This window comes from Pleuronectes platessa, chromosome 7 (assembly GCF_947347685.1).
Source record: "Pleuronectes platessa chromosome 7, fPlePla1.1, whole genome shotgun sequence".
NCBI lineage: Eukaryota > Metazoa > Chordata > Actinopteri > Pleuronectiformes > Pleuronectidae > Pleuronectes > Pleuronectes platessa.
The window spans coordinates 21,560,393-21,574,606 of NC_070632.1; the positions used below are offsets into that span (position 1 = coordinate 21,560,393).

At 37.4% G+C, this 14,214-nt stretch overlaps 1 protein-coding gene across 1 annotated transcript; it reads right to left on the bottom strand.

Annotated features, from left to right (window-relative positions):
• Window positions 1-589: 589 nt before the first annotated feature.
• On the bottom strand, window positions 590-13,302 carry scamp2 (secretory carrier membrane protein 2). The gene is made up of 9 exons (XM_053426218.1): window positions 13,121-13,302; window positions 10,314-10,391; window positions 9,850-9,936; window positions 8,548-8,659; window positions 7,573-7,701; window positions 6,893-7,052; window positions 5,460-5,561; window positions 3,326-3,443; window positions 590-2,482 (listed from the first exon to the last, which is right to left on the bottom strand). The coding sequence occupies exons 1-9, from the start codon at window positions 13,175-13,177 to the stop codon at window positions 2,333-2,335; spliced, it is 993 nt and encodes a 330-aa protein (XP_053282193.1). The 5' UTR covers window positions 13,178-13,302; the 3' UTR covers window positions 590-2,332.
• Between the last annotated feature and the right edge of the window lie 912 nt (window positions 13,303-14,214).

Genomic DNA, 14,214 nt, shown 5'->3' on the forward strand with positions numbered 1-14,214 from the left:
ACTGACTGTCCAACATTATCGTTAGCAGAGTGAAGCTGCACCGTTTTCCAAGCTGCTGGTTAAGGAGTTGCGCTGTCTGGCCCATATGGGGATGGCCATGTCTAATGGGAAGTAGCTGCACTTATTCTGGCTGGAGGAACAGAGTGACAGGCAGGTGGAGTGACAAATAGTTGAAACAGCAGTTTCAGTGCAGATTCCCCCACAAACACAGAGCAGTCACAAAGGTCCTCATTTCCTCTGCCTCCAACCCTCTTAAACAGCAATGGGGAACCGATAGTAAAGGCCTAAAATAATCTAAACCAATAATGTCTATGTTGTTTACTGTATGTGGTGTTGTCTTTTTTCAAGACATCCTCTCAGCTGAGGGCAGAACAACTCTAACTCTGCTAAGCAGAAATAAGTCGGAGTGAGTTGTTGGCCAGTTTCATGACGTGTCTTCACTTTTGCAACATTATCACCTTTAAGAGCCGGTGTTAAAAAAAGAGCTATTCATCAAGAGAATGCTTACAATTTTATACAAAGATTTTTGTTATACTATATGGATTGTTATCATTGATTGTGATAAAGAAAAAACAATTACAGCTTTAAATGAAAGCAAAGCATTTTATTAGATGCTATATCCAGTATTGAAATACAAAAGACACTGACTTCTGTTCTCCTAATACAATGCATTTCAGAGATGTGTATTTAATACAAATTCTGTGATTTTATTATGGATGTAAGATTAAACTTTAAATTAGACTCTCGTCTGTTGTAATAACATCACACAGATGATCTGAGATTGCAGTTAGGAACTTGAGGAAAAGCTGACATATTATATCCAAGCTGAAGTTTTAAAACAGTAAATCAAGTCAAAAACATTCCAAAATAAGAAACCAAACAGAAAAAATACATCAGTGCTCAGATTATTTAGGTCTTGGTGGTCTTAACGATGACTTTTGTGTATTGAAATTCTTCTGAGGTGAATAGTACGTGGAAATATGATCCTTTAATTACAGATACAAATGAGAGGAATGTGAATTACTTCCAACAATCGACTCTGTACGGACTAATGTCAATTTATGTATTGTATAGGGAACATCCATTTTTCATGCTCAGTGTTGCTTGGTTTGTTTAGAAGCAACTCTTAAGGAAGGCTGAGTGTGACTGAGATTACTTTTAAAAAAAAATTACTATTATCATGATAATGGAAAAAAAACCATCAGTTTATTGCTTTGATTCAAAATAAATTAGCATCCACTTAAATTAACTAAATGAAGAATAAGACTGGTAATCTTAAATTACAAACAGTTGACTCACTGTAAAGCACTTCCACCAATTACATGATATTATGGTGGGTGTTGAAAAAGTTTGGTTCCAGACAGAAGTCAAAGACACATGTTGTAAAAAAATAATAGCAAAGTATTAAAGCCTGAAAGTTATGAGGGAGGCTGCTGGAACATACTTAGTCCTTTTCCTTATTTAATTAATCATTCAAGATTTAAATGAATAGTTACAGTAAAGAGTGTTATGCAGAACTGTAAGGCCAAACAGATAAACCACAGGATTTATTTCTTCAGTTGATATGAAATGATATTTGGAGTACATACACACACACAAAAAAAGTTTTCCAACTGGGTTCAAAAACATAATGAAATGCTTTTCAAGACCGAAATCAAACACACAGAAACACTTCATCTTATTTATACTACATGATCAGGTTCCGCCATCAACGTGGAGAAAAACACAAGCATACTGCACCCATGTGAATATACAGTATGTGACTAGCACACACACACACACACACACACCCACACACACACACACACACACACACACACACACACACACACACACACACACACACACACACACACACACACACACACACACACACACACACACACACACACGACTAAAGAGCGTTGCCAAAAAGTGCACACAAAATATACAAAGCCAGGAACCACTGAGACATCAATCAGTCAACTTCATTCCTGCTTTCCACGTGCGAATTTACTCTCCCATTGAATGCCCTTCGATCAGAGTTGGACCAAGTCAGTCTGCAGGAGACACACACCGAGTGTGAAAAGCAAAGCTAACATGGGGAATTGCGGGAGTAGCCTCACATAGCTCAAGGTCTATACATTCTAAGGTTAAATTATAATTTTTGCTCCGAAGGGCAGGGGCTGCTCCCAGAGGAACATTCCAGGAATGATCACTGCTACCTTGGTGGTGGTTCTCAGTGAACATAAACTCCCTCAATGATTCAGTATTACTTTAGTTTAATTGTGTAAACCTTAAAAGATATAGACCTTGACATGTTGAACGGAGCTCATTGTAGCTCGGTCAACCATTAGTTGCTTCCCTGGAAGGCTCCCTGGGCGGCGGCAGAAGCAGCACCAGCGGTGGCTGTTTGGAAGGTTTTATTGGTGAAGACGCCCTGTGAGAATTCCTGCTGGGCCTTCTGGAAATTGGCTCCAGTACGACGGTACGAGCCGTGGACCTGAAGAGGAGGAGAGCGTGAGCTGAATCCAAAATGCTGATATATGATCAAATAAGATAAGGTGGTGCAAATTTGACAAGAATACGTTTCACTTTATAACGTATAACTTAACAAAATGGAGATCTTCTGATTAGCCCCTTTTAAAATGACCCATAAGCTAATATTATTTTAAAATTCAGTTTTTATTCTCATGAAATTATGACTTTTTACTCGAAATCTCAGATTTTATTCAACAGAGTCCTAATATATCATTCTTGTTCACTCGTACCAAAGCTACTCTGTGCTCATCATGTAAAACAATTTTTATTAAACATCATCTGGACGTCTTGTGGTTGTATTAAGCAATTTGGATAACTAATATATAGCTACTGTAACTGCACCTCTCTTCCAACCTTCACTCTAAACCATCATGCTACTCACTGGTCCAAATGTATAGCAATCTGCATCTGAAAATGCTCTATTTGCTCCTATGTTAATAGTTGTTCAACTAAACTCCAATTTGTATCTTTTGAGACAACTCAGATAGATATGTAATAACTGTTTATGAAATAATTTTTCTCTTACCCACCACATAATTTTGTTAAAAACTGTAATAAAATAAGTGCCAATATGTGTAGATCTTCACTTCCTATTGTAATAATTAAATATGGGAAATTACAGGATCTATACAGTTAAGTGTTATCCAGTAACAACAGTGAAAACTAGTTTTTTTACTGCAAATATAAAGCGTTTAATTTAGAAAAGATCAAGATAAAATGAAAGACCTGTCAAACTTAATTCATCCTGGTCAAACAAAGTCCCCTCAGAGACTGAAAATATGAAGAAAAGTGAACAAACTCTCACCATCTTGAGCAGGACGACACTTAGCGCAGCGCACATCGTGAAGAGGATGGCCACTGCGACCATGATGGCTCCCACTGCCTTGTTTGTGCTGAAGGCCGTGATGGCGGTGATCCAACCACTAGAGTCAACAAACATCATTTTACATGAACCCATTGACAACATGAGTTGAACTAAAGGTCATCTTCAACAGTATGATCCATTCATACACTTGCATGCAGTTAACATGAGTCCTAGATGAAAGATTGAGGGATAGAAAAAGATTTTGAAGAAGCTGCGTGAAAAGCTGAGATGCAGGAAGAAAGAAGGAAAGTCAGCAATCATAAAGTTGTGATGAAAAAAAGACTCCCATCACTAAATGAATGAAACATGACATATAAACATCATAATGATGTGCAAGATAGGAAGTGTGCTTGTTGCTTGATTTGGGACAAGAGAAGCACAGGTCGGACTAAGTGATGATGATAGTAATGGTTATTATTTACTCTTAGAATAAATTACATTGGTGGTAACAATATGAAGTCAAGTTCTCACACGTCTTCTCTTTTTTCTTTATATTCATGAATTTATTAATAAAGTGTACTCATCACTCACTGTGATATATTGTCTTGTGATGCATTGTTTTAAAAAATAAAAAAAGGTTAATCCCAGTTATAAAAATAAACAATATATAATAAATCAATGATTAACATTTTAGATGAGAGATCAAACAACAAAATTCAAAGTCAAACCACCCACACCCTAGTCTCCTATCACCTTTAAAAGCCAATTGGCTTGCATCTTTAGAGATTGTTTTATCAGGGCAGATTTGGAAGACAGTATGACACATCGCTTTCCTGAAAATAAAACACGTTCACACAACCACAAGATAATCTGTGTGGAGCTAGTGGAGGGTTCACTTTTGTGCCTGTGTGGGTGCATGCTACTATCTTAATAATCTTGATAATAATACATCTTTAAATTAAAATTGAACTACATTATCTGAGTTCAGACCAGGTTTTTGTTGGTTCATTCACTTTCCACTGTGTCAAGATAGCAATGTGTCAACAATGCACCTGACCACACTTTATTTGAAGACCAACCATGGACGCTGAGAAGGGCATAAGGGCATTAAGTATTTACACAGCATGCATTCTAGGAAGGTGATAACTATGACAATCTAAGACCAGACAGTTGTGTCGCACTAGGTGTCACTTTCTGCCAGGTCTAGGAGCGGAACATTATAGGTCATTTTTTAATTAGAAAGGAAATCACAATTCTGTGATTTTGCACGATATTGAGATTTTGAGAATAAAGTTGGAATATTATGGAGAAAAAGTCAAAATTACAAACGCACGAATATAAGACGATACGCGTTCAGCCCGTGGAGCTTCTGGTTAAGTTATACTTTAGTTTGAATTTCACAAATAACAAAATAACCAACCTTTTGGCTCATTAGCATCATTATCATATGTGTCAGCATTTTGAAAAGATTGTATAAAAAAATTAGGTCTATACAGAAGAAGGAAACACACACGCCAAGGGTGAACTGATAAAGTGTGAAGCCGATCCATTTACCAATTCTCTTGTTTTGCCGAAACCAAAATACACGAATGGTCCTATTTGAAAGAAGCGAGAAGAAAACGAGTGTTGGCTGAAGGCAGCAGAAGGCAGCAGAAACTTACAGAGTTAGCAGCAGACAGAGAGCGGCCGGCTAGAGACGAAGGATGGAAAGTCTCTGTCAGAAGAGATGGAAGAATGTAGAAAATAAGAAAAGAAAAGAAAGAGGAAAGCAGCTTATAGGCCACCTGACTGGTAGTAATTCAGACACTCAAGACAAGTCACAATAAACAGAGAAGCACCTTGAATCATTTGAGAAAAGTTTTGTTATATTCTAAGTGATACCTTTTCAAACCATGAAGTGTAATAGTCTAAGCTAGAGGCTAAATCTAAAATGTACGTGATTTGGAATTGGACATTATTTTAACTTAGTTAAATGGAAATGTTGCAAGATACACAAGGCGACAACTGGCTTATCACTCACAAACCTGGAGCACATTTTAAAAGGCATTTTGGATCAAGGAGTCATCAATCCAAACTATTTATTAACTTCATTTTTTTTTTAAATGTTAACAACAAAATGATCTCTTTGACTCACCTGTTCCCCCAATTTGGGATACCTACAGCCTGGATGACGAAGATCACCACTTGGCAGAAAAACACGAAGAAGAAGAAGAAGAAGCTGAAGGAGCTGTCAGACCTATAAATGAGAAAGCATGAATTTTACTAAAAACATTACATTTTACATTGCATTAAAAATATTCTCAAAGAAATGTAGCCCAGTTAAAAATTTAAGTGATGACTTCATCATCTAATACATTGTTATTAAGGAAGCACAAATTATCTGGAGACGCTGTATTTGAAAACGCATATGTCCAAGTCTGTAACTGCGTCTAAGTTTTTCCTGCCATCCCCCTAGTTGAAGCTGTGCATAATGTCTGAGTGAGCCCATGTGAGAACACAGCAGGAAATTATCTGGAGAATTTACTGCAACTGAATGGGCGTGTTGAGGTTGTCCGTAACACGCGACATACGCTAAACTGAAAAGAAAAAAGGAATACAAATATCTCAGGATAAAAAAGTTGTGAAACACATAGAAGCAGTGTCTGAGTAACAGATCCATTTACTCCTCAACATGAACTTGAGTAGATTTTTCAATAAATTCTACTACTGAGAGAAGTTGGTTTGCAGAATACATTTTACTCCTACTCAGTTACATTATGATGAAAACAAATTACTTCTATTACGTTACATTGGGTCAAAGACTTACTTTTCTGTAACTAAAGCACTGGTGGCAACCGAAGACCTGGTGTAGTTTTTTTGTATTCTGCATATTCATATCTTTGATATATTTGTTTTGGAAACTGAATGTATGTGCACACACAATGCAGGCTGCATCCAAGTTTTTCTTAGGAGGATTCAGTGTTTTTTTCTTGAAATTTTGGCATTTGCCTATTCACTTTATCAATTACAATGAACGTGCACTTTATATTACCTCTTAATATCCTGTTTGAACGCAATACCTTCTAAAGAAGTTACTCAATACTTGAATAATTTTTTATGAGATACTTTTTACTCTTATTAAAGTACTTATTATTTTTACGAGTACTTTTGCGTTTACTTCAATCATTATAATTTTTAAGTAACAATAATTTTACTTGAGTACCGTTTCTGTTTCCTCTACCGACCACTGTGTAGAAGACACCAGTGAAGATGTCAGCTTGGAGAGACAACGAAATTTGAGAGCTTCTGGTGACAACGGCTGACGCTGGTGATAATGTGCTGTAAATGAAAACATGTGATCTCTGTAGTGGGAGGAATACGGTGCCTCCTGAATGACGCTTTGGCCCTCAACTGAACGCTCTGGTGTTTTCTGTGTTGTTGTGAAGGCATCTGACCACAGAATCTCCTGCTGCAATCTCCAAATGTGCAAGACATTTTCAGACATTCTCCTGAGATAATGTCAAACATTCTCCGGGGTTCATTTCTAAAACGATATATGCATCAAAGATTGACAGCTGAAAGACTCACTTGAAGGCCTTGTAGATGGGCCGGTACCAGCAGAGGAAGGAGCAGGGGGTGAAGAGGACTAGCCAGAGAATAGAGAGGCCAAAATCCACACCGTGGGTTGTCTCCGTGGTGAAGAGAGCCAAACAAGCCAGTAGATTGAGGAACAGGGTCATACAGTTGACTGATGAAACAGAGAAGAAAACCATGTGTCAATCACCCAATCGATCCTTTAATAATAACATAAATATCAGCATAATCTTCATTCACAGTGTATAAACAAAAGCCACTCCATTACAATACAGTAATAAATATTAATATGTCCTTACAATCGGGTGACGGTTATGAGAATCTTATCAAACAATGCATTGTTAAGAGGTACTACACCCAAACTGGACTAAAACAACATGAAGTGTCATCATAACAGTCTTAGTTGAGGACTAATAAACTCAAATCTCAAGGAATAAAAAAAAAAGAAAAAGACTAACCGTTAAATGTTAATGATTCACATTATCATGAGTTTGCAGAATGCATGTGTAGCGTATTTATGTTGTCACATCATTACAGAACTGATACTACTGTGAATCACAACATCAGTAATTACAGTTCCAATGAACCCCAGTGCCATTTATTGAAACACAATATATGTTTGTGCAACATTAGCTAGAGCCTTAAGTCAAACATGTCATTATCTATGTACTTACACATCCAGAGATAATATATCATCTTGCAGACTCTCTGATACTCGGGAGGGATTTCCTCTGAGAAGTCCTGATAGAAACAGGGTTTGATGGGGAAGAAACTGGGTAGTGGAGGCCAGTTGTTCTGTTTACCTGTCAACATAGAAACAATATCATCCCTGTTATTAAGGAAACTCATTGTCTTAAAATAAATAAACCACTGTCCGAAAGGCGGGAGTCAATAAACAGAACCATTTTTATTCTGGTAGGATAGATAATGTCCCTTCATAATGGTTATTATGGATATTACATTGGCCAACATTTACTAGGCAGCACAGCAGTACTACAAGTACCCATGCACTCAAACACAACAGGTAGATTTCCCATGCATTGTCACATAAAAGAGGTATTTTCCTAATATTGCTGTTAATCAAGTTGTGTTTTTGGTTGTAAATTTGGTATACACACTGTCAAAGCAAGACTAAACTGAATGAATGTCAGCACTGACCACTGTCATACACTAAGTTTTGTAGTCAGATTTTTAAATTGAATACCATATTTTGTAAATTAAGGCACACTTGTAATAATGGTCTATAATTATTTTATAATACTTTCTAAAGAAAAACTGAGTTCATATTTGTCTGATTGTATTAACTGATAAAAAAGCAGCAAGAAATGTGCAGTAATTTTGAAAATTGTGGATGTGAGAAATTGAAATGCATCAATTTGCATCGACAATCGCTGACTGCTGAATCTCAATTGAATCGAATTGTGAGGCTAGTGAAGATGTACACCTCTACTGTAAATGACACCGTTTAGAGTATTCTCTATTTTATTGAATTGTACGCTGTTTAACCCTAAAACTCAAAGTGTTTTTGTGAACTCAAACACTTCACCCAACCCTCCATCGGCACAGTTGTGAGTAGATTAGTAGTTAATTTTCATTTTTGGGTGACTAGCCCTTTAAGAGAAGAGAGAAGAGGGTTTGTCTTTAATGACCTGTCGGCCCTCTGCTCTGGAGCTCCAGCTCTCTGCGGTCCAGCTCAGCAGCTTTTCTCTCCAGCTCCTCCTGCTGCCTCAGCAAGTTGGCCTGAGCTGCAGCAGCCGCTACCTGATTGGAGAGAGTCCCAAGCACATAAGTTAACAAACATATCAGATGTACAGACATATCAGCAGCCCACGTTACACACAAATTTGGAGCTTAGACATATTACAAAGCAAAAATCCAAGGTACAAATATCAGCCGGCACATATTCAATATTTACTATATTTAAAATCTGAAGTAGGGAGGAACCACTGTAAATATAAATATTAAACAGTAACATTTAGATGATAAAAGCTTTCTGAGCTTCTTTAACAGATGTTTATATGAGTATAAGGGCTTTTTTTCCTATCTTTATTCAAGAGCATGGTCCTTCGGTTTTAGAGGTGGTGTTTTAGCTTTCCCTGTAACCAGGATCATGCCCTCCTGCCTTACACAATGGCTTCTCGTCACTGTGCTTGATGGTAAACCTCAACCACACTGAGGACAGGCTATTTAATTTGTCAACACTTCACCAAGCATTCAGTAGAGACTCAGAAATAACATTGGTGGTAACCTTTCTTTTAAGAGTCTTAAACTGCAGTCCCCCCAATAGACCCGTTCGTGTGTTGTTGAATGCTGGATTCTCTTATATGCAACAAGATTTATTTATTTTCATTCATGGCAAAATTACCCTTGTAAGAGGAATGAATCTGTGACCTTTTTCCCCTGAAATTTGTTTTAATTCCTCCTTAACAGCTCCTGCGCCTCCCTGTCTCTTCTCTCCTTTGTGTTTTGTGTGTGTGGGTTTCCTGGTGGGAGGAGCTAGGAGCATTAGTGACGACTGTGGGCACCTGGGGCCCAGAGCTTCAATAAAATATATAGTTTATGACACCACATACAAGGAGATACTGTCCTGTAATCTAATAACCTCCAACAAAGAGTTTTTGCTTTTACCCTGGTCCATTGTTTGTTGGTGTTTGTTTGTTAGTCAGCAATTTTACACAAAAACTTCACAACAGTTTACCACAATACTAATTGTTGTTGCAGATCCAAATCAGGCGGATGATGCAAGATTTTTTTTTACATTCTGTAACAATTCGACTTTTCAAAAAAAAAAAATGGAAACTGATATCTATGAATGTGTGCAATGTGTTTTTTGAGCTTAGTTGTATATAAGGGGACAGTTGGGCCTTGGCAAGGGTATGTGATCTACTGAATTCTAGTTCAACATAGTATTTTTTCTACTGCAGCCGTCAAGGGGAGAGTTTGTGACTCACCTGTGGACTGGGCTCTGTAGACGGCTGTAACACAGCAGGCTGGTAGGGAGAGGTGGCGGCTGGAGTTGTGTTACTAGCTAGGCCATCCTGAAAAATAATAGGAGCAAAAAAAAACAGTGGAGGTGTATGAGCATGTGACAACAAGATCAAGACAAACATGTTAATGGAGGAAGTCAATGGAATTAAAATTGCAAATGGTAAGACAAAGCAGGAGGATAGAAAACAATGGGTTAAAAAAAGGAGGAAGGAAGAGAACAAATCCAAAACAAGCAGACAAAACAGAGAGTAGGCGATGGCAATCATGAGTAAACAAGAGGAGAAAAAGTGAGAAAGAAGAAAAGATAGAAGAAAAGTAAAGACAGAGATGAGCAGGGAGAAAAAGGAGATAAAAAACAGGAAGAGAAGGAGTGAGAGAAAAATAAAAGAGCAACATAAGACAACGTGACGGTTTTGAAAATACTTACTGTGGGATGGCCAGGGAAAGGGTTGTACTGGTCAACTGTTTCTATACTGGAGTTTGTCACTTGTGTGACAGAAGGATCCTTAAAAAAAAAAAAACACACGTCACCATCAGCTCATCATCGCACACACAAACAAAAATGTACATATGGAAGAGGCAAATAAAGACCAAAGCAAACAAGTGACCACCACAACAGAACAAAAACGTAATTTAAGAAATAAGAAGGAATATTATTAATAAGGAAGATACAAATTTGTCAATTCTGAACGTCCTTTATTAACTTTTGAATTCTTTCCTTGCAGAGAGCACCAGATGCTGCTGAACCTGTTGACTTGCATTTACCCTAAACTTGAGTCTGAGATATTTGACCTCTGAAGAACACAAAAGAAGACCTTTGGAATTTTCCTTTCCTGAAACACTAAATGTAAAAGTAAAGTAAACAGCTGTGACCAATTTGTAAAAGTGAAGTATAATAACCTCCAACTATTGTTGCAGTAACCCCTGAAGGTCCTGTTGAATCACTAACTTAGAAAAACTAATTTCTTAACAGGAGGAAGGTACAGACCATTGGTAAACATTCATTGACTGAAATTGTTGCCTCACTCAACATTACTCATCTTGTATCGACACACCTGTAAAACTTCCCAGCAGAAAACGTGAGGATGACGTTACAGTTTATACCTAATATTTAACATTTAGGTAGACCTAAACTTAAATTTAAAATACATTATATACTTGTTAAAGTGATCATCCCCCTAGATTTGTTTTAGATAATGTAAAACAAATCCCTGTTGAGGGGGATTTCTTTGTTGATCAGCACAGCCTATGGAGATATTCAAAACTCTAGCAGAAAGAGTTCACCATATGGAAAGGCCAGAAAAATATGCTGCTGATTGACGACTGAAGAACTGCTCATACCTTTTGATGACGCATGTCAGTGAATTAAGAATTCTATAAGTAAAGTGATGACTGCCATTAAATCTCTAAGCTGGGACAAGCTAGTAGTGGCGGCACACACACTTTTCTAATCACATTATTTCTGAAAAGGCTTAAACATTTTAAGGATCTCTGCACCAGGAAACAAGAATTACCCTTTGAATACTTGGGTGTGGCTCTTTTAAACATTTCATAACAACAGTAGAATATTGCTACTAAACCCACTTAAGCCGCTCAAGTTCGACAATCCTACAACATAAAGAAATACACAACACAGCATATTGAGGGGAGGGGGGGACACATTGGATTTCAAGATCACAAATAGTTTAATAATTGTTTTTAGGATCCTAATTATTTGGTCAAAAATTTGACAATTATTCATATTTTAATAGACAATACGCTATAACAGGGTCATGTTGAAGTGCACTACATGGCATTGAAAGCATATTACAGCTGGGTTACTAGGTTATTTATTCAGCCATTTCCACACCCAGCAGACAAACAGTGGTGACCACTGACGTCACAGCATTTGTGCACCTGATATTATAACACACTCTGCACTACTGTATAAGTCACAGTGTTATATAATTGCAGTGCAACATAACAATTATTATCCATCAAAACATACTTTTACAGAACAGCTTTTGGAATCATTTATGCCTCTTTTATCATTTTCTTTTGCCATTCTTTTAATAATGTATTATTTTACCTACCGTCTTTGAGTTTAGATTTTGTATTCTATTATTTGCTGTCTTTGATTTTAAAGACATTAATTTGCTTCTGAATTTTCTTTGGAGCTCGACTCATATTAAGGACTGAAGCAGGGTGTCACAACCCTTGCTACTTCTTGGTAGATCATTTTTCTTTTAATGTGCCCAACCTTTACAGGAGTGCAATATATGAACAGCAGAGGCCCACGTTAAAAAGCAATGTTAACACTATGTAGACAATGATAAAATCTGATTGAAACTTATCCCAAATTGTTGTCTGATGTTATCTATCTGTCTGACCTTGAGTCACTCAAAACAGTGAGCCAATCAGTGGAGAGACACTGAGCCCCAAAAGAAGCCAGGCCCTTAGCCTCTCCTCTGATTGACTAATCAACCTGTTGCTGCAGGATCTCATGAGATAAACGTCAAATAAAGCACAAGAAAGGTGGACTTTAATAAATTAACAATTCTAATTATTGAATCACTGTTTTAATTTTTCAAGACAATCTGGCAAACAAAAATTCCCTTCTAGTTTCTTAAATGAATACTTTTTAGGGCACAACAAAAATGAGGGTACAGTGCTTTCTGTAGACTGGACTTGGAGGCTACATCCTGCAGATTATAAGTTATATGAGCAGCACCACTGCATAAACATTGATAAGCATGAAATATGAGGTATTATGATAGTATGGATAGTTAACTGGCAGTACGATGCATGTCCATTTATAAACTTCTACTCAACCTCATTTCAGAAATGTGGTCCTATTTCCTGAACTACATGTATCTGACAACTGTAGTCACGATTAACGTATGACCAGAAGGGCATATCTAATATGATATATCACATCACATTCAACATCTTAGAAATTCCTCACAATGATTCCTCCCCCATCCAAAGCTAACGGTGACACTTGTAAGGTGACTAAAAAGGTTTGACACACATTCCTCAGAGTCTACAAGTTAACTTCCTGCAACTGAACGCAATTGATGCCCCGCCCCGTTTTCTAGCACAGTTCGCTGATTGGCTAGAGCCTTGTCAATCAGCCGGCTTCGCCGAATGTCTTTCAGGGCAGCAGCAGTAGGTCCCGCCCCGACATCAGCAAGTTTCCGTTTATCAAATATGTCAGCAGCCGAGTGAGCCTCAACAAACAGCGAACACACTTACATTGAAGGGGTTGTCACCGGCGGGCTGTGCGAACGGGTTATGGTCAAATTCCGACATTTTGAAGAAGGCGGCGGGTCTCTCCTCTGTGAGCGGGGAACAAACAACTCTCTCCTCCCTGGCGCTGCAGTTGTCTCTCCTATCCACTTCCTCGAATGGAGCTGACTGCGCATGCGCACTCAGACAGCTGGACAGTGACGTGTACGTCAGTTGACACATGTAGTCACGTCGAAACCAGAGCACGCCCCTTGTAAACTTGTCAATTCTTCGAAGTGGAGCTCTGCACTGTTGGTAAGTGACCAACGTTTGTTAAAGACAAACCCTTAACGTTTTGTAATATTTTACTATTTGAATAAAGTCTATTCATTATTTTGCAATATATAAAATTAAAGGCCTAGTTCACCCAAAAATAAAAGTTCACTCATTATCTACTCGCCACTATGCCGATGGAGGTTTGGTTGTGAAGTGTTACACACAAAACACTGTTTAAACAGCTTTACAGCCAAATCCAACAATGGTGACCATTTCTTCAAACTTATTAAAAAAAAAACATTTATCCCTACTGCTGCTGTGTAGTCATCTGTGGTGACAGCTGCTGTTATAACAGGTCTGGTTGCAACCAGACCAGCCAGCAGCTCATCTTAATTCACTATTACAAATGTGAATCATCGTAACACAAACATTTTAAAGCATCTAGGAATACATTTTTAAAAGAAATTGCAGGGTTTACATGCAGAAAGGGGCCCCTAAACTGTTGAAAACAATAACTTGACTTTGTCCTAAAAACATACCATGAAGAATGAAAAAAAAAGATTTTAAAGAAGACTTATAAAAAGATTAAAAGGAATGAAGAAATACCACTCAAAATCATTAAAAAGACTTTTAAAGCATTTCACAGCAGTAAACCTGAAAAAACAATGGATAAATAAATGAATAACAGGACCATAAGACAAATGAGATACTAGGTGTGCACATCCAATGACTATAATAAAAGAGAAATATACAAATTGCAATTGGGATTAAAAACGGAAACATGTTTTAAATAATTAATTAATAAATAAAAAAACTCATATCCCCTTACAGATACCGTTTAAAGG

What these genes read in the sequence shown, in the direction of transcription:
- scamp2 (XM_053426218.1), bottom strand. Translation starts at nt 13,177, where the DNA reads ATGTCGGAATTTGACCATAACCCGTTCGCACAGCCCGCCGGTGACAAC. An exon ending in CTTTCCCTGGCCATCCCACA is followed by an intron (nt 9,937 to 10,313) that starts GTAAGTATTTTC and finishes ATTATTTTTCAG; the next exon opens with GATGGCCTAGCTAGTAACAC. An exon ending in GTGTCGTCCTGCTCAAGATG is followed by an intron (nt 2,483 to 3,325) that starts GTGAGAGTTTGT and finishes CCTCCTCTTCAG; the next exon opens with GTCCACGGCTCGTACCGTCG.